Here is an 18,934-nt window from a genome sequence, read left to right as displayed (position 1 = left end):
AGTCACTTGGATGAGTGACGAAATGTTTCTCCCACAAAACGCTACGTCCAGATGAACAGAATCAACTTTTGGAGATTTAAAATAAAAATCAATATTTCAAAATGAATCCTTTAATAAATACTTAATAAAAACTCCCAATAAAAAACTCATTTCAAAAACCATTTTCAATTTCCACATTAAAAAAGAGAATTTTAAAATGCAATTTAAATAAGACAGATTTATTTCTGACATTTTCCATTTCCTGCATTTTTCCCGTTCCTGTTAGCTCGTGAATTCGCTATTTTATTAGCAAATTACGGTGGCTGGGAAGTGCAAAGCGCAACAAATTAAAAAACGGCAACAAATTAAAAATCCACAACAAATTAAAAAACCGCAACAAATTAAAAAACCGCAACAAATTAAAAATCCACAACAAATTAAAAAACCGCAACAAATTAAAAATTCGCAACAAATTAAAAAACCACAACAAATTAAAAATCCACAACAAATTAAAAAACCGCAACAAATTAAAAATTCACAACAAATTAAAAATTCACAACAAATTAAAAAACCACAACAAATTAAAAATCCACAACAAATTAAAAAACCGCAACAAATTAAAAATCCACAAATTAAAAATCCACAACAAATTAAAAATCCACAACAAATTAAAAAACCGCAACAAATTAAAAATCCTTGACGGAAAGGGATTGTCTGAAATACCGGAAGTGGAGAGTGATGTCACGAGGGGGCGTGGCCAGAATTTTTGGTTGAGGCGCCATGTTTCTGGGCCGAACAAAGCGCTAGCGAAAGAGGAGCGAAAGTACACGGATAACACCAGTTATGGTTCGTACTTGCTGTGCGGTCGGTTGTAAAGTTAGATCGCACGACCGGCAAGGGAATAAGGTTGAAAATGGTTTATCTTTTCATTCTTTCCCCACCTGGAAGCAACATGAGGCAGCTCATGTATCGGATGTTACCAAAAGAAGGCGTCTAGTCTGGATAGCAGCTGTGAGACCAGCTGATATCCAGTTCGATTCCATCTCCAAATATCTGTTGGTGTGCTCCAGACATTTTCATTCCGGTAAGTTATAGATATGTTCATATCACTCTTTATCGGTCTTTTAAGTCTGACATCACTAGCCGTGTCTTGGCTCAAACTCCCAAGAGCACCTGCAGGTCCATAAATCACACGATCACTGTGGCATCACTGAGTGTTGAAAAACTATCTAAAGTCTTTCATCTGTAATAAAATGATCAGCGTTCTGCTCTACCATGTGTAACAATTGAGTTTATCATCCAGGCATCCATGAAGACGAAATTAGCAGGAAGTTAGCTCGCTAGATTCCATCTAAATACAATATAGCATGTCCTAACTGAGGGATTTTGGAAACAAAGTCAAACGTACAGCTCTGCTATCACTTCCAACATAAATGAAGACAGAAAACTAAACAGCAGTGACGTTTGTAGGGTACTGAAGTTTGGCTAGCTGGTGTAAAACGATGTGCTACGTGACCGTTAGCGGCACAGCTATGTTAGCATAATATAAACACTAACTTTTTCCACTTAATAAAAGTTATCGTGAGGATTCTCGGTGGTCAGGAACAACGGCGCTTCGTGTCCATCCCGTGTAGATGTTAGTGAAACTGTTGGGAAGACAACATGAACATTTTACTTATACTGTATAATCTGCAGATTCTGACAGAAATCTGCATATCCTTTGAAGCACCGCTCCTCTCTAAAATGGCAATAAGGATAATTATTAGGCCATATGTAAATAACAAAATAATTTAAAGCAAAGTCTGAAACAAATCTTTATATTTAAGGGGCATCAGTCAAACAATACTGTTTGGTCTGGGTCTAAACAGAGCGTGTTGTGTGTGACATCTGCTTTTGCATATGTGGGCCACTTTGAGGGTTCACAAAGGAGCGTGTTTGCTGTCACATTTTATTTGTAGTGTGAACAAGCAGACAAAAAAATCGGAATTGAGCATTAAGACCTGTAGTGTGAACGTAGCCATAGTGAGTAGAGTGCATTGATGTGACATTGTTCTGAAGGATTTAGTTATTCTCAGTGGTTAAAGAAATTGCAATTATTTATTCATATTTATTAGAAATAATCCTAATTACATATCTTGCTTCCGTGTTTGTGTCCTGTGTCACAAAAATACATTTTTTACTATAATACATTGATTAATGACCTGCAGAATCTCCTTATCATATTACGTGTCCATAATTGTCACCTAAAGTCAAACTTTATGCTTTCTCCATAAAGTGATTACATACTTTAGTTTCATTTTCTGAAGTCAGGTTTCTGAAAGAGAACAGGCAGATTTGGAATATAACATGCAGCGTTCTATAGATGGATACATAAAAAAATGGAAAATTACATGTATGTGCTAACTTTCTAAACATTTTGTTACATTTATGATAAATGGATTTGAAAGTAGATAAAACACATTTATGTTGGCCTTGGCTCATTAGTCTTTGTCTTTAAATTAACTTGTAACTTGTATGTTTCAGGTACTGCACTCTCAAAGACTGAATGAACCAGCATTGCAGCCATGGGTCATTGTGAGCATCACAGGGAAGGTTGAAGCCGCCCACTGCACCTGTATGGCCGGAGTCGTGGAGACCTGCAGCCATGTCGGTGTTCTTCTTTTTAAAGTAGAAGCAACAATGCGGATCTGTGGCACAAGGGCTGTTACAGATGAACCTGCATACTGGGTTTTGCTGGGTAATATGACCAAGATACAGCCAGAGGTTGGCCATAAGATAGACTTCTCCTCTTCAGCTGCCCAAAAACTGCTCTGGATCAAAACATAAACAGACCATCCGTATTGAAAGGTAAAAGGAGCCGTCCTCAAAACAGAAAAATCCCACCTGCTACTGTGGAGGAGTTGTCACTGCTATTGGATACTTTGCTGGAGCACAGTAAAGCTGTGGGTTGTGGGAATGACCCATAATGTTTTATATAAGGGTCTAGATTTATGCCTGAAGTGCACTGCCATGTAAATAATTTGCATTTACTGAATATGTACTGACTGAGTACCACTGTTCAAAAGTTCAATAAAGAAACAAACTAATTTTTGCCTCTTTTTTATTATAGAATATCACATCAGTTACAATGTAGAATCCATGTCATTTATAGTTTATAAAAGACAAAATGTTTACACAAAATCATGACAGCATTTACACGATATCACCCACTACTAACACTACTTAATTTACTATCAATTACTTCAATTTATCTTCTGAAAAATTACCGCTATTTATACAGCACAAGACTTAAGAATATTTAACAGGAGCAAGTTTCATTTTCCCCTGGTTTTACTACCACACTGTTCATCAAAACGGCAGCAAACCTTCACCATCTTATCCAGAAGGGTCACCTCTTCACCCTCACATGGAAGAAGTATTGGCATGGTGGTATGTTTGAAGCAGGTCCCTTGTGTAGCGCTGGAACCCAGTCACGATGTTTCATCCATTTCATTGGCTGGTCTGCTGCAATAATGCCAAATAATTAGCAAGTCTATAAATAGCACGTAGTTCTGCAAAATCACTCATTAGGATGTTTTTTTTTCTAATTTGCTATGACCTCAGAGTGCATCGAAAAGAAAACTAATAGGCTATCTGGTCTTTAAGTGGTGGCGTGACAAATCCTGCTTCCAGGCCTAAAGTAGTCTGCGTTTAATATGGATTTTGTGTTGTTAACATGTTTAATGTTTTGTATTGTCTTCTATTTAATCTCAAAAAACTCCTAAAAACAGTCAGTGATCACTGTTGGCTTCCCACTGCTTCTATCACCACTAATCATTTGAAAGCTCAGTTTTTAAAACCTTACGATGTAGCTACAGCCCAGCCCATGCAGCAGTATATGAATGACTAACCCTATTCATCCTTGTGGATGGATTATCTCAGTTGTTCTCCTGGCTGGAGTTTGGTCCGTTTACAGCATCCTGCGATGCGATTACATTTGTTTCTGACCACCGAGAATCCTCACGATAACTTTTATTAAGTGGAAAAAGTTAGTGTTTATATTATGCTAACATAGCTGTGCCGCTAACGGTCACGTAGCACATCGTTTTACACCAGCTAGCCAAACTTCAGTACCCTACAAACGTCACTGCTGTTTAGTTTTCTGTCTTCATTTATGTTGGAAGTGATAGCAGAGCTGTACGTTTGACTTTGTTTCCAAAATCCCTCAGTTAGGACATGCTATATTGTATTTAGATGGAATCTAGCGAGCTAACTTCCTGCTAATTTCGTCTTCATGGATGCCTGGATGATAAACTCAATTGTTACACATGGTAGAGCAGAACGCTGATCATTTTATTACAGATGAAAGACTTTAGATAGTTTTTCAACACTCAGTGATGCCACAGTGATCGTGTGATTTATGGACCTGCAGGTGCTCTTGGGAGTTTGAGCCAAGACACGGCTAGTGATGTCAGACTTAAAAGACCGATAAAGAGTGATATGAACATATCTATAACTTACCGGAATGAAAATGTCTGGAGCACACCAACAGATATTTGGAGATGGAATCGAACTGGATATCAGCTGGTCTCACAGCTGCTATCCAGACTAGACGCCTTCTTTTGGTAACATCCGATACATGAGCTGCCTCATGTTGCTTCCAGGTGGGGAAAGAATGAAAAGATAAACCATTTTCAACCTTATTCCCTTGCCGGTCGTGCGATCTAACTTTACAACCGACCGCACAGCAAGTACGAACCATAACTGGTGTTATCCGTGTACTTTCGCTCCTCTTTCGCTAGCGCTTTGTTCGGCCCAGAAACATGGCGCCTCAACCAAAAATTCTGGCCACGCCCCCTCTCGTGACATCACTCTCCACTTCCGGTATTTCAGACAATCCCTTTCCGTCAAGGATTTTTAATTTGTTGCGGTTTTTTAATTTGTTGTGGATTTTTAATTTGTTGCGGTTTTTTAATTTGTTGCGGTTTTTTAATTTGTTGTGGATTTTTAATTTGTTGTGGATTTTTAATTTGTTGTGGTTTTTTAATTTGTTGTGGATTTTTAATTTGTTGCGGTTTTTTAATTTGTTGCGGTTTTTTAATTTGTTGTGAATTTTTTATTTGTTGCCGTTTTTTAATTTGTTGCCGTTTTTTAATTTGTTGTGGATTTTTAATTTGTTGCCGTTTTTTAATTTGTTGCGCTTTGCACTTCCCAGCCACCGTAGCAAATAGATTAGATTTGGGATTTTGAAATAATGATTTATAAATAGTGTTTTTATTTTAAATGAAATGATTGAATAATAAATTATTTTAGTAATTTTAAAATTACTAAAATAATTAAAAAATTAAATATAAAATGCATATTATTTGGACAAATTTATTATTGAAGCACAAAATTCTTTATTTTGATGCACGTGGCCCTTCTGGTCCTCCATAGCGCTGGTCTTCATCTTTGTCTGCTGACTTAGTAAGTGTCCTCCGTGGGTACCCTCAGAGGCTGAGGTTGCTCCAGGCTGATCATGAGCGTGGGGTCTCTGCTCATCACATCACCGTTATTAGAATGTGCATTGCCCACAAATGGGTGTGCCCTCTCTTGCTGAGGATTTGGTGTAAGACAGAACTCCTCTCTCTCCTGCTGCTCCAAGTGTCTGAGGATGGCCTTGGACAGGAAGTGAGGATCATCCTCCTGCTCATCTAGAAAATGATGAAGACGAAGAAGAAGATTATCTGGTTGTTAATTCCATGTTTTCAGCTTTATAACAATCGAAGAACTACACAGTGAAAGATAAATATGAGTTCACATGAGGCCAGAGTTGAAACTGATCCTCTGACCTACATATTTCATTTCAGCTTCATACTGTGTCACATTTAGACTCCAGTGTAGCAACAAAACCCCTTTAAAAACAGCCACAACATCTTTGTGGGAAAGTGGATAGGCTGAAAGCTAAAATCCTCCTAAAAGCAGCCTGTGTCATGCTGGGAGTACAAAGTCCCCCCCCCTCTCTCTCTCTCTCTCTCTCTCTCTCACACACACACACACACACACACACACACACACACACACACACACTACCATTGAGCAGGATGAGCTTGTAGCGGTTGCGACACTCCAGCGAATGCTCCAGGATGTCCTGCAGGGTCCTGAAGAAGAGCAGAACCTGCTGTCTGCGCTCAGGCTCCCCAAAACCAGCGCTGCTCTCCTGGGACATGTTGTACAGCGTCAGCAGAGGCGTCGCATACTCCACCACACACTCATGGACCTGTTGACACACAAACACACATAGACATGAACAAAAAACAGACACTCAGGGAAAGATATATTTCCCGGACAGATAATCCTTTAAAAGCTTGCAGCACTCTCCTCTCAGATATGTTTGATTCTCGTGTTTTACAGCTAGATGGTGCTGTTACTACGCTTTCACAAACTAGCTCTCCACCGGTGGATTCTTTGGTTTAACCAGGAGGTCGTATCAATGCTGTGCTATTGAAGGGAAATAGTCAAAGGTGAGGTAGATTATTTTACTTCTTTATTTCAAAGTATAAGAAATATCAGATGATAAGGAGTCTGTTTTATAGTATGTCGTAATCCAGAAATAAATATTCAGTGAAATAATGTCACAATGATCAGATCAGCTCAGCAGACAGTGTAAAGGTGTTAGGATTTCCTGGCTTCACTGAGGAAGATCATGATGTTAAAGCTACAGCAAAAGTAACATAAAGAGCAACTTTAGCACTTGGCCACTCAGCATGGACGGTTCGCAGCACGGATCCCTTCACACTCATAAAAGCATACACCAAACACGTCCTGCAAGTTTACGTTTATTTGAATATTAAATATGCACTAAACTGAATATATATGCATATATATGTAAAAATAACATGATTCCATGTAATGTCTGCAGCAGTAAATTAAAGCCATTCACTTTGAGCTATCTGTGGCTATTTTTAGTCCTAAATGAAACCCCAAATGCTTTCATGTCGCCCCAAACTTCCTTTCTTTTGACTGAACTATTGCTTGTGAGTACAGTCAGTGTTAGATTTGCATCAAACACGTTGGATACACAGCACGCTGATGTTCTCTAAGATACTGAAGCAAATTATGAGATAAAGGCCCTTGAGTCTGTCACTTTGCTGTGACTCTCATTGTCTGTCGTATTTAAACTGTGCAATCTTTGCAAATCTGATCAAAGGAGAAAAATATGAGCATGAGTCTTTCAACCCACACTTGCAGCAAAAAACCCCGATGCTGAGTTCATTTCCTGCACGAGATGTTTACAGCTGTTTAATACTGACCAAACATTTTTAATATGGACTTCAGTCCAGTCGGACGCACATTAATCAAGTAAAAAAACAAACAAAACTATGCCTGGGTTACTTTATGCTTGCATACCTTCCTATTCTCATCCATTATGCGGTACACACTGTGCTTGTAGACCCGCCCCCGGACTCCTGCCCTGTCAATCTCGTTGTTTGGTAGGTTGTCATAGAATTGGATGTTTTCATCCTCATCCTCCAGCTTATGGGAAATGTTGGCATTGAGAGGGATGAGGATGAGGAGCTTCCTGGAGCCACGACCCCAACTGGTGTTGTTTAACTGGTGTGTGGCACAAAACCCTGCGATGGACTGCTCCAAATCTGAATAGACACGCAAACACAGAAACAGATCTCTTCATTCACATTCATCCTCCATCTCTAGAATAGAGCAGAAAGTGTAGCAATGTGACCCTGTGAGCCAAAAAGAACAGACGGCAGAGTCTAGCAGCTTAATAGATTCAACTTGAACTGGTTAATAAATTTATTTAAATCAATTCACTTGTATTTATATAAATCACAACAACAGTTGCCTCAAGGCTCTTTATATTGTAAGCTGAAGACAGAGAAAACGGAGAAATCCCCAACATTCACGTGACCCCTTTAGAGCAAGGTCTGTGGCAACAGTGGGAAGGAAAAACTCCCTTTTAACAGGGAGAAACCTCTGCACACATGGACACACACTGAATTTAACAGCACATGAGGGCAAAACATGATTTGTTTGTAGATGTTGTCATGTTACTGACGTGGCAGCACCAGTCGCAGGTATCCCAGGTAGAAGGACCAGGCAAGGCCGTGGGCTACGTTCTTCTTCCTCCCCTCGCAGATGTCTGACACCTCCACCGCCGACGGACCCTGCATGCCAACCACAGAAACAGCCGCAACAATGTCACAACACTTCACCTATGCTCAGGAGCCACCTGACACCCTGCTGAAGGTGCCAGGCGAAAGAAAAGGGCATCCTCTCACCCAAGCTGCCCTTTTCCATGTGGAACAAATATATTTTTAGGTTGAATTCAGCATGAGGGACACAGTCAGCTGGACCAAAAGAGATCTGTGCAAAACGCAGTGGTCATTGTTGCTGATGAAGACATGTTTAGAGTCTATTTTTACTCAAGAAATGCCATTTCAGTTTTAATCAGGTAAAGCCCCGGGGAGGGACTGGTCTTTCTGTAGTGTAGTCCTTTAAAGCTGTTTTTTTTTGTGAGCCACAAACACACACCGAGCTCTGACTGAGATCAAATTGTCAGGTTGGTGAATTCTCAGTAAAGGCTTTAACTACTAAAATGTAATCAAATACCCTGCCAGTCAAACGTTTGGACACACTTTCTCATTTAATGGTTTTTCTTTGTCTTTACTACTTTCTACATTGTAGATACAAACTGAAGACATCAAATATATGAAACAAGATATATTGATATATGTAGCAAAGAGAAGAATTATTGATAATTCTCCTGAAAGTATTTAAGTTAAGATAACTCTTTATTATCATTGCTCATTCATACTTAGTACAATACTACAACAAAATTGGAAAGTAGCCAGCCTTTGCTTTGTTGACAGCGCTGCAAACGTTTGGCCTTCTCTCAATGAGCTTCATGATGTATTCACCTAAAATGGTTTTCACTTCACATGTGCACCTTGTGAGGGTCCATTTGTGGAATTTCTTGCCTTCTTGATGGGGTTGGGACCATCAGGTGTGTTCTGCAGAAGTCAGGCTGGTACACATCTGACAGCCCTATTTGACAACTGTTAGAGTTCATATTATGAGTTCTAACAGTAGTTAGAACTAAGAACCAACCAGCTAAGTAAAGAGAAACAACAGTCCATCATTACTTTAAGGACTGGAGGTCAGTCAGTCCGGAAAATTGCTAAAACTTTGAATGTGTCCCCAAGTGCAGTCGCAAAAACCATCAAGCACTATGATGAAACTGGACCACCCCAGGAAAGGAAGACCAAGTGACCAAGAGGATAAATTCATCCGAGTCACCAGCCTCAGAAATCTCAAGTTAACACCGCCTCAGATTAAAGCCCAGATAAATTCCGCACAGAGCTCCAGTAGGAGACACATCTCTACATCAACTGTTCAGAGGAGACTTTATGGTCAAATAGCTGCTAAGAAACCATGACTAAGGAAAAGCAACAAGCAGAAGAGATGTGTTTGGACCAAGAAACACAAGGAATGGACATTAGACCAGTGGACATTTGTGCTTTGGTCTGATGAGTCCAAAATTCAAATCTTTGGTTCCAGCCGCCGTGAGATGCAGAAAAGGTGAACGGATGGTCTCTACATACACGGTTCCTACCGTGAACTACTGGTGACACCGTTGATGATTTAAATGGACCACAGAGCGAAGGCAAAAAGGCCAACAAGTGCTCAGCATGCCTTTGAACTCCTTCATGATTGTTGGAAAAATTTTCAGTTGACGACCTCATGGAGCTCATCGAGAGAATGCCAAGAATGTGCAAAATCAAAGCAAAGGGCAGATATTTTTAAGAATCTAACATTTAAAACATGTTTGGAGTTATTTCAGACTTTTTTGTTTACTACATAATTCCTTATGTGCTCATTCATAGTTTTGATGCCTTCAGTGAGAATGTACAACGTAAAGAGTCACGAAAATAAAGAAAAAGCATCAAATGAGAAGGTGTGTCGAAACTTGGGACTGGTAGTTTATGTTTGAGATCCCACACTGTCTGAGTGCATGTAAAGACAGACTGCTGCTGGGACGATTGCATGCACTGTTGAGCATGGCGAGTGCAGACCTGCCTGTAGCTCCGTGTTTATGTTCATAGTGAAAGTCTTCTAGTATAGACAGGCTGGTGGACATTCCAGAAGTGCTGCTAATTAATGACTGTGTGCAATGTAAGTTTAGCTCTGGGTGCAACAGTGGCAGCTGGATCAAGAGGAGAGAACATTCATCATCATGAGAACTCGATTTCTTTGGAAGGATGAATTACTTTACTGAGGAGTGCTGTGTGAACAACATTTGAAATGAGGTAGCAGCACTTGTGTAGTGCATCCTCAACTTCCTCGACATGTTAATGTGGTAAAGAGTTGTGCTGCTGTATTTGTGTTGCAGCCTGTTTACGACTTTTTCTTGATTTTCCATTCCCAGATGTTCCACTTGTTCAGCGTCTTTTTGGGATGTCCCAAGTGTTGCTTTATTTCTACATGATGTGAACAGCAGCAACATCTGTGTCCACTATGATTTCTATGACTATGTCCTATGAACGACCCTCTTTGAACAGAGGCGTGGTTTACGACACCAAATGTCTGCCATCTATAATCCAGTTTTGAGATCCCTTCCCAGACGCCTTAATGCCCACTCACATCCTGGGCCAGGTTTCACAATGAGTTCACCTGAAACCTTGGCTGATTGTGATCTACAACCGTTTTCACACCTTGGCTCGTGTGATTTTAGTAGAGGATCATTAGGGGGTCCTTTGTCCCTCTTGGGGGGGGGACACTCCCACAGGGCTTAAGGCTACGTCCACACTAGCCCGGATAAATTTGAAAACGGCATTATCGAATGAAAATGCTCCCCGTCCACACTATCGTTTTCAGTCATTTTCACAGAGTTGTGCGTCCACATTGAAACGGACGAAATCGCTTACGTTTCAGTACTGCGCATGTGTGAAGCGCAAGAAGAGAAATCTGCCTCATTTCTGTGTGCTGCTTATTTACTTTCCGGCTCTCTGAAACGTCGCGGCAAAATGTCGAGGAAAAGCACCGAGTTTTTTAAATGGAATAACAATGAGGTGGAGTTGTTGCTGCGAGTAACACAAAACTACAAAGTTGCAAAAAAGCGAGTGAGAATTAAAGAATTTGAAGAAAAGCTATCCGGAGCATGTACAGACTGATATTAATCTTTAATAGGGCTGTCAAAATCCAGAGCAAACAAAACAAACGCTGTATAATGCCCTCCGCTATCTTTGTTTAATTGGTCACATGACTGCATCACATGACTAAAATGTGTCATCGTTTTCATCACTGTCTACACTGCAACGCGAAAATGGCGTTTTCAAATGTATCTGCTTAGGAGAGTTTCCTTGAATGACAATGGCGTCTCAGTGTGGATGGGAGGCCAAAACGGAAGAAGACGATGCATTTTCAAATGAAAACGTATTAGTGTGGACATAGGCTAAATCTGGGACTCCCCAACATTTGACCTTAGAACTGAGGAAGCTTCTTGGATGAGAGGATAAACATCTTCAAGCAACTTAAAGAAGTCCAGACGGTTTTCTTTCTAACCTCAAGTATTTAAACTCCTTTACTCTGTTTTTTCTTTTCAGTCATCTTCTCTCCAGTGCACACCTCCACCTCAGTAGGTTCTCTTCCACCTGCCTCCCACTCTAGACCAGTAATATGTTTAAACCTCACAGTCCACAGAAACTCCTGCCTAACCTCGTCTCTCAACCTGTCCATCACCACTGCAAACAAGAAGGGGCTCAGAGCCAATAACTAATAAAATCCCAGCTCCCAACCTAGAACCCATCTACCATTCCTGCCCCACACCTCACCACACGTCACCACCCACTCCTGACGTCCTCCACACTTTCAGTCTGTATAAGCTGTACTGCTGCTCGCTGATTGTCACCTCTCTTCTTAACCTAGCTTTCCCATCGCCTCATCAATTCTATCCCTGTGTAATTACAGCTCTGCACCTCACCCTTGTTTGTTCAAAAACTGCACCATCTTGTGGTAAATTTCGGTATTACACAAACACATTGCTTTAATTGATATTGCTTCAACAAAATACTTGTTTTAGACATGAATTCATGGTGGTTCTTCTTCACATTTTGGTGACAGTTTTATATTTGTCATAATATACTTAATAATTAGTAAAGGCTGAAAGCCCTGTAAGAGAAAGACAGTGATGTGCAATGAAGACGTGTCTGTAACCTCACCAGGACTCCAGAGACTTTCAACAGTGGGTAAAGGACAAACACAAGGACAAGGAGTTCCCAGATGTTGCATTTGTGTGGTAGATGATGTCCAGCCAGGTACAGCATTAGGCTTGCCACACCAGCAGCGAGCAGGGTCTTGCCCCCCAAACCACAGGCAGGGAGCATGTGGCTTAGCATCCCTTGTCCTCGATATCTGGTCAGAACATGGAAGGAAGAAGGGCAAATTTGGCCCCGTTAACACGTGTTGCTGCTATACAGAGTAATTATTACTTTAAAAAAGCTGTCTCGGTATCTCTAACAATAATTTGGCAGCAAACATGTTTTTTGTCAGTTTTAAGCTCCACCAGTTGTGGAAAGAAATATCTTTACTAAAAAATCATCCTAAGAAGTGACACAGTACTCACGAACAGTAAAGTCTCAGCTTGTGGAAATAAATCAATGAACTCGGAGATACTAAGTTGTTACTGTGATCCAAGCCTCTTGTTTTATATATAGTGATAGTAAGCATACTGAATGGTTTTAAACTGCTTTAATCAGTTGTAACTTCTGACGCTGAAAATGAAGCAAAGTCAAAAACTGCAGTTCCTTCAGTGGCCACTTGAGGCTAACAGTAATGTTATGGAGCTACTGCCATCTTTCATATACAGTTAATGTATTACAACACCTTTCCTCTCACCTTGTGTTTGAATGATATATCAGCTCCTCTGCCAGCAGACAGAGCCCATGTAGCAAAGGGCCACCAGTCAGCATGAGTACTGCCATGGCAATCCAGCCAAGCAACTTCTCAGGAGAGAATAAAAGCATGCCTCCTATAGTTACGGCAGCTGTAACCGCAGCACAGAGTTTAGGTAAATCCCCACGGGGCCGAGGGATTAGAGCATCCTGTTCTCGAGGACACTGCATCTGTCAGGAAGGAAAAGATAGAGCTTACAGAAAAGTAGATACTGTAGAGCCAGTTCACCCAAGCTTTTATTGAAGTCTAACTTCTGGTCTGGAATATTAAAGTTTATCATCAGGAGTAACAAATTGCATGGTTGTGGATGTTTGGAGGTTTGAACCCTTTTAACACAAATTTGTTTAACTTCTATAACTTTAAAAGACGTGAGCACCATCAGCTGTTACACAAAAGCTTGAATCTACCTACAGAAGAAGTGAACAGGTGGACTGTAGTCATTCAGCATAAACAAATCAGACCAACAGGGTGGGGTGGGGTTCATTTTTCCACAGGAACCCTCTGCAGCTGAAACCTGCTTATTGAAAAACTGGTTATGCGCAGGTTTGTTTTGCAATTTCTTCTCCTGTTAAGGCAAAACTGGTATCCTGACAGCCATCACAGCACTGCACCAATCATAAAAGGCAGAAGGGAAGTGCCAAAGGGCAAAAATGATGCCGTGTGACAATATAGATTCTCACCAAAACACTTCAGTGTTACAGGTGTTACTGAAGAGTGTTAAAGCACAATGAGGTACACTTAATATGCCCGCTAGCTGGCTGATTTGATGTAGTCCCTCTAAACAGAAGCTGCAGCCTTTTACTTTAACGTTACACGTGTCTGTAATCACGTTTCATTGCAGTGTGAACACTGAAGACAGCTGTGGTAAGTAACAGAGTGCAGTTTGTCTGTTAGTATGTTATAAAACTACAACAGAGACAAAGATGCAAATGAAGGGACTCACCTTGATGTGCCTGCTGTGATCCAGACTGGAGAGATTTCCTCTGTCTGCTCTATTTGTGCCTCTCCTCTCTCTCTGTCTCCACCCCTCATGCTATAACAGGAATTTCAGTTTTCATTTCACGTAAATATTCTCACTACCACAGTAAAAGAGAGGTAAAGAGTGAGTGGCAAAGAAAGAGAGAGAGAAAGTGAAAAAATAGAGACGGGTAGAGAGCTAATACGCTCAAGGAAGTTCTGGCTCTGCACCAATAAAACTTTCATTGTGTTTCCTTCGTTCAGCTGCTGGGAGGGTGAAGCAAAGACCTACCGTATACATGAGAGAGAGGGAGGGAGAGGTAACTTGAGCTTGAACTGAATGTGTGAACATTAACTCCTATTTAGTCCATAAAAGTCTCAAAGCTTGGAAGCATTTTATATGACTCAAATGTTGCAACAGCATTGAATTGAACTGAATTTATTTACCTTTATTAGTCCAACAAGGCAAGCATGCTGCACACAGTGGTTGCTGTTATCACTGTTTGCTGTCACTTCCTATAAAGTACTTGTAGATGAGTACTGAAGTGCTCATCCTGCTATCTGTACCTGAGCTGTGGTAACGCACAAATTTTCCTGCTGTGGGATCAAAAAAAGTCTTGCTTGGCTTTTTAATGTCCGTTGGTTCTTTCTTTTAAACCAGTGCACATTATATTGTTCTTCTTCCTAAAGCAGAGTCATAGTCAGCATGGCTTGGTTAGTTGGGTGCTTTACTTTGGTTATTCCCAGTAAATTGGAACTGATTGTCTTTAATGCTCTTCGGCTTGGCGTACTCGTTGTGATACAGCGTGTGGTGTTGGTGCATTTTTTAGTAGAATATGATATTTTTAATATATTGTGGGACTTTGTAAGCAGCTAACTCTACTAACTAATCTTTCCGTGATGTTTGAGCTTTGAGGAAGGAAATTCAAGTGTTTTATTTGTGTGTTAATTAGACTTGATCAGCTGGTGTCTGTGTAAGTGTATGGGTGCACTTTGCTGACTTCCTGTCTTTAGCTGGTAACTTTGCACTCTACTTTTTCACAAGAATGGCCACATTCATCTTCAAAGGGTTTAGGGTAACAACGTTAAAAATGAAAACGGGTTTTCACAGACCAGTGGTTGGGAATCACTTCTCTTTACAAACAGGAAGCATGTAAACGTGTATCATAAATGTATGGTTAGCTACAGAGATGTGGAAATACTTTTGATAGTATTAGTGAATTTTGTCATACAGAATCATAAAACTGAAAGAAGAACAAAGAGTGCTGTGTAAGACGCATCGAAGAGTTTAACTGCTGCACAGTGCATGCTGGAAACTCTGCTCATATGCAAATTTTTATTTAATTAAGTTTGCATTTGGGAGAGTTTCAGTTCGGATGTGGCCTAAACATAAATTACTAGACATTTTAAGCAGGAGTAATCTTTACCAGTAACAGTTTCTTAGTCGGATATGTGTGTGCAATTCATTCACACTCTCTGTCTTTAAAGCAAAGTGAGCTGCTTTCTGTCACAACTGATCAGCTGCTACTTAGCACAAATATCTTATGGACAATGGTGGGCATCCTCTGCATACGGCCATAAGGAACCAGAAGAGTCTGTTCAGCGACAGGTTGCTTCTCCCAAAGTCTAAGACCAACAGACTTAAAAACTCCTTTGTCCCACATGCCATCCAACTATTTAACTCCTCGCTGGAGGGGAGGGGGAGGGGAAACAGGAGGACAAAGGAGGGCGGGAACAACTAAGCTGTAGTGCTTTTTATTGTGCAATATTTTTTATAGTCGACTGTGCAATAATCACTGTGCAACAGACTCACAATAGTTGAAATGTGCAATAGACCTGTGCAATCTACATTTCATCATAGACTATATTTCACTGGTATTCATATTTATCCCTATTATATATTCTGTATTTATATAAAAGTGTATATATGCTATATTTATGCTTATATTCAGTCTCTCTCGTTCCCCTTTATTTGGTATTCTACCTCTGCAACATGCGGAGAAACCCACCCGAGGGGTTAATAAAGTTTGTTTTAATCTAATTCACGCATGCAGACATGGTCATGGCGATCTCTGAAGTTCAAACTGAGCATCAGAATGAGGAAGAAAAGTGACTTCTGAGACGTTGTTGCCAGATGGGCTGGTCCAACTATTTCAGAAACTGTTGATCTGGGATTTTCTCACACAGCCATCTGTAGGGTTTCCAGAGTATGGTCTGCTTTGAGCTAATAGGAAAAATGCAGTAACTTAGATTTCATTCAATTAAACCAAGTTGTGCAGGAGAGCATCTCTGAATGCACAGCATGTAAAGCAGCAGACGACCACATAATATTTTATTAAAGGAATTAAAGACACTGCACTGCAATGATATGTATCTAATATCCAATTTGTTTATGTGAATAAAGAGCCCTCTTCACACTACAGTTTATTATGCGTTCCACAGGGTTCCATGCTAGGACCAATTCTGTTTACATCATTGATGGCATTACCCTGGCCTTCAGTAACACAGTGAGGAATCTTGGTATTTTTTGACCATCCTGTCCTTCAATGTGCATATTAATCAAATATGCAGGGTTGTTTTGTTGCAATGTCTCTAAAATTAGAAATATTCTGTTTTAGAGTGATACAGAAAAACTGGTTTATGCATTTATTACTTGTAGGCTGGACTATTGTAATGAATTATTATTAGGATGTTCTAAAAACTCCCTGGAAAAGCCTTCAGTTGATCCAAAACGCTGCAGCGAGAGTACTGACAGGGACTAGAAAGAGAGAGCAGATTTCTCCCACACTAACTTCTTTTCATCAGCTCCCTGTACAATTTAGATTCTAATTTTGAGTCCTTCTCATCACATACAAGGTCTTGAATAATCAGGCCCCATCTTATCTTAAATATGTCATAGTACTGTGTCACCCAGTGGAGCACTTTAGACTGCAGGCTTACTTGTTGTTCCTAAAGTAGAATGGGAGGCAGAGCCTTCAGCTTTCAGGCCCCTCTTCTGTGAAACCAACTCCCAGTTTGGATTCAACAGAAAGATGCCCTCTCAATTTTTAAGATTAGGCTTAATACCTTTGTTTTTGATAAAACCTACATTTAGGGCTGGATCAGGTCACTCTCAATCCTCCCTTATGTTGCTGTAGGCCTAGGTTGCTGGGGCTTCCTGTGATGCACTGACTATTTCTTCTTCACCAACCTCTCTATGTATTTTTGCCCCACTCTCTTAATCATCAGCTAATATTAATGTCTGGCTCTGTTCCTCTCATCACCTCCAACCTTTTGAAAGAGATGGCCCCGCCCCTCCCTGAGCCTGGTTCTGCTGGAGATTTCTTCCTGTTAAAAGGGAGTTTTTCCTTCCCACTGTCGCCAAAGTGCTTGTTTAAAGGGGGTCTTATTTAAACGAATGTATATTTGATATCATGTTAAGACTTGATCTTTGCTCAGATCTTAACTACTTAAACTACTTCTCTTTAAATGTCTCTGTTGTGTGGCATCTTTCACATTTCCCACAGAACAGGTGCTCTAACTCTATGCAGCTCTGATCAGAGTTAGTTGTCTAAGGAGCTTGGAAAGAAAAGCATCTGGACTTCTTTAAGTTGCTTAAAGACGTTTCACCTCTCATCCGAGAAGCTTCTTCAGTTCTGTGATTTACACCCGTTTTCACACTCCCACAGGGCTTAAATCTGGGACTCTCCACCATTTGACCCTAGAACTGAAGAAGCTTCTCGGATGAGACGTGAAATATCTTCACATCTTTGGTTTATAAGCATCTTTGGTTTATGTCCGACAATATTTTAACGGACCGGCCTTTAAGGTGTTGCGGATAAATACAACAAAATAAAACCAGTACCGGTACCAAAAAAAAGAAGATGTATTCAAAACACACGGGAAAAGACCCAGGAAAACCGAGTTAACGCTAAAAACTGATAAAAACTCTGAAAACATCAGAGTTAGTCCTTTGTATTGCAATTTGTGTCTGTGATTATATTGGTAAGGAAACATGTGACAAGGAAATAAAGGCTCTGTATCCATACCAAAGGTTCATGCATATTTTATTCAAGAGTAAAAAAGTGGATCGTCCCATGGGGCATGCTTACAGTGTTAGTGACCGGGGGAGTCAAAACAGAAAGCTGAGAGAAAAGAGAGAGAGAGAGATTGAACAAGAGACAGAGAAAGTCAGAACCGTGGCACAGTTTCTATGGCACAGGGTCTCCCAAGGGGGGTTCACCTCTCCCAGAGAAGCACAAGATCAACCAAGGAGCAACGCAACATGAAGAGCAACCAGTAGAGAGAGAGAGAGAGAGAGAGAGAGAGAGAGAGAGAGAGAGAGAGAGAGAGAGAGAGAGAGCTTAATATTAAGAATAATGTCCATAATAAATAGAATCATAATAATCATAGACTCATAAATATCATCAAATAACAAGAGGAATCATCAAGAATTATGATCAGAGAGAGAGTACACTTTTTTCCTTTAAGTTGTGACGGCAACACGCCTCCCGTTAAAATGTGTCTGCTGCTTTTTTGCTTTGAACAGTGCAAATTTTAACCATGCAATCATGCTTTTGGCTGCCTGAATGCCTGTGCCTTTGTATATAGTAATGGTCATTCATCGATGCTAGTTTAATATTTGTTTATCGTTATTCATATTTATCATTTAAAAACAACTCCTGTACATCGACAAAGAAGAGAGGAGAGAATGTGGACTTGACACTTTGAATAGAAGTGAGTCGTCATTCTGTACAGCGTCGAAAGAAACCAGAAACACAGGTCGTGAAAAAAGAAGAAGGAAAAAAAGGTGGCAAAAATAACCCCCAATGAAATCGAACGCAAAATGAATACAAAAAAATTTTTTTAACATTATGTACAAAATAAATGTTTCATCATACCTCAGTTCATTTATATTAGCCAGAAAAACAAGAAGAAAAGAAAATCCTACTATAGTGAAACACAGAGCACAAATATAATCTTCACATTATTATCAAAGAACTTAACTCTGCATGCACTGATGCTTTAATATAAATGCTTTACAAAGACCCTTTCCCCCCCTTCGGACTTCTTCTTGTTGTCTTGGCTT

General features: G+C 40.2%; 1 protein-coding gene across 1 annotated transcript; it reads right to left on the bottom strand.

The window, feature by feature from the left end:
* Positions 1–5,421: 5,421 nt before the first annotated feature.
* On the bottom strand, positions 5,422–13,079 carry sting1 (stimulator of interferon response cGAMP interactor 1). Its single transcript, XM_085368500.1, has 6 exons — positions 12,853–13,079; positions 12,177–12,369; positions 8,015–8,123; positions 7,348–7,592; positions 6,031–6,217; positions 5,422–5,651 (listed from the first exon to the last, which is right to left on the bottom strand). Exons 1-6 carry the CDS (start codon positions 13,077–13,079, stop codon positions 5,422–5,424), a joined length of 1,191 nt encoding a protein of 396 aa, XP_085224626.1.
* Positions 13,080–18,934: the final 5,855 nt, after the last annotated feature.

The sequence above is a fragment of the Diplotaxodon limnothrissa genome, linkage group LG2 (assembly GCF_057381915.1).
Source record: "Diplotaxodon limnothrissa isolate DT_005_m linkage group LG2, D_limnothrissa_male_GT1.1, whole genome shotgun sequence".
Classification (NCBI taxonomy): domain Eukaryota; kingdom Metazoa; phylum Chordata; class Actinopteri; order Cichliformes; family Cichlidae; genus Diplotaxodon; species Diplotaxodon limnothrissa.
This window is presented reverse-complemented; position numbering and strand designations above follow the sequence as displayed.

Excerpts from the sequence above, each read along its gene's own strand:
- sting1 (XM_085368500.1), bottom strand. The coding sequence starts at position 13,079 with ATGCAGTGTCCTCGAGAACAGGATGCTCTAATCCCTCGGCCCCGTGGG. Across the intron at positions 6,218-7,347 it reads TAATGGATGAGAATAGGAAG|GTCCATGAGTGTGTGGTGGA; the intron begins GTATGCAAGCAT and ends GTGTGTCAACAG. Across the intron at positions 5,652-6,030 it reads CAAGCTCATCCTGCTCAATG|ATGAGCAGGAGGATGATCCT; the intron begins GTAGTGTGTGTG and ends ATCATTTTCTAG.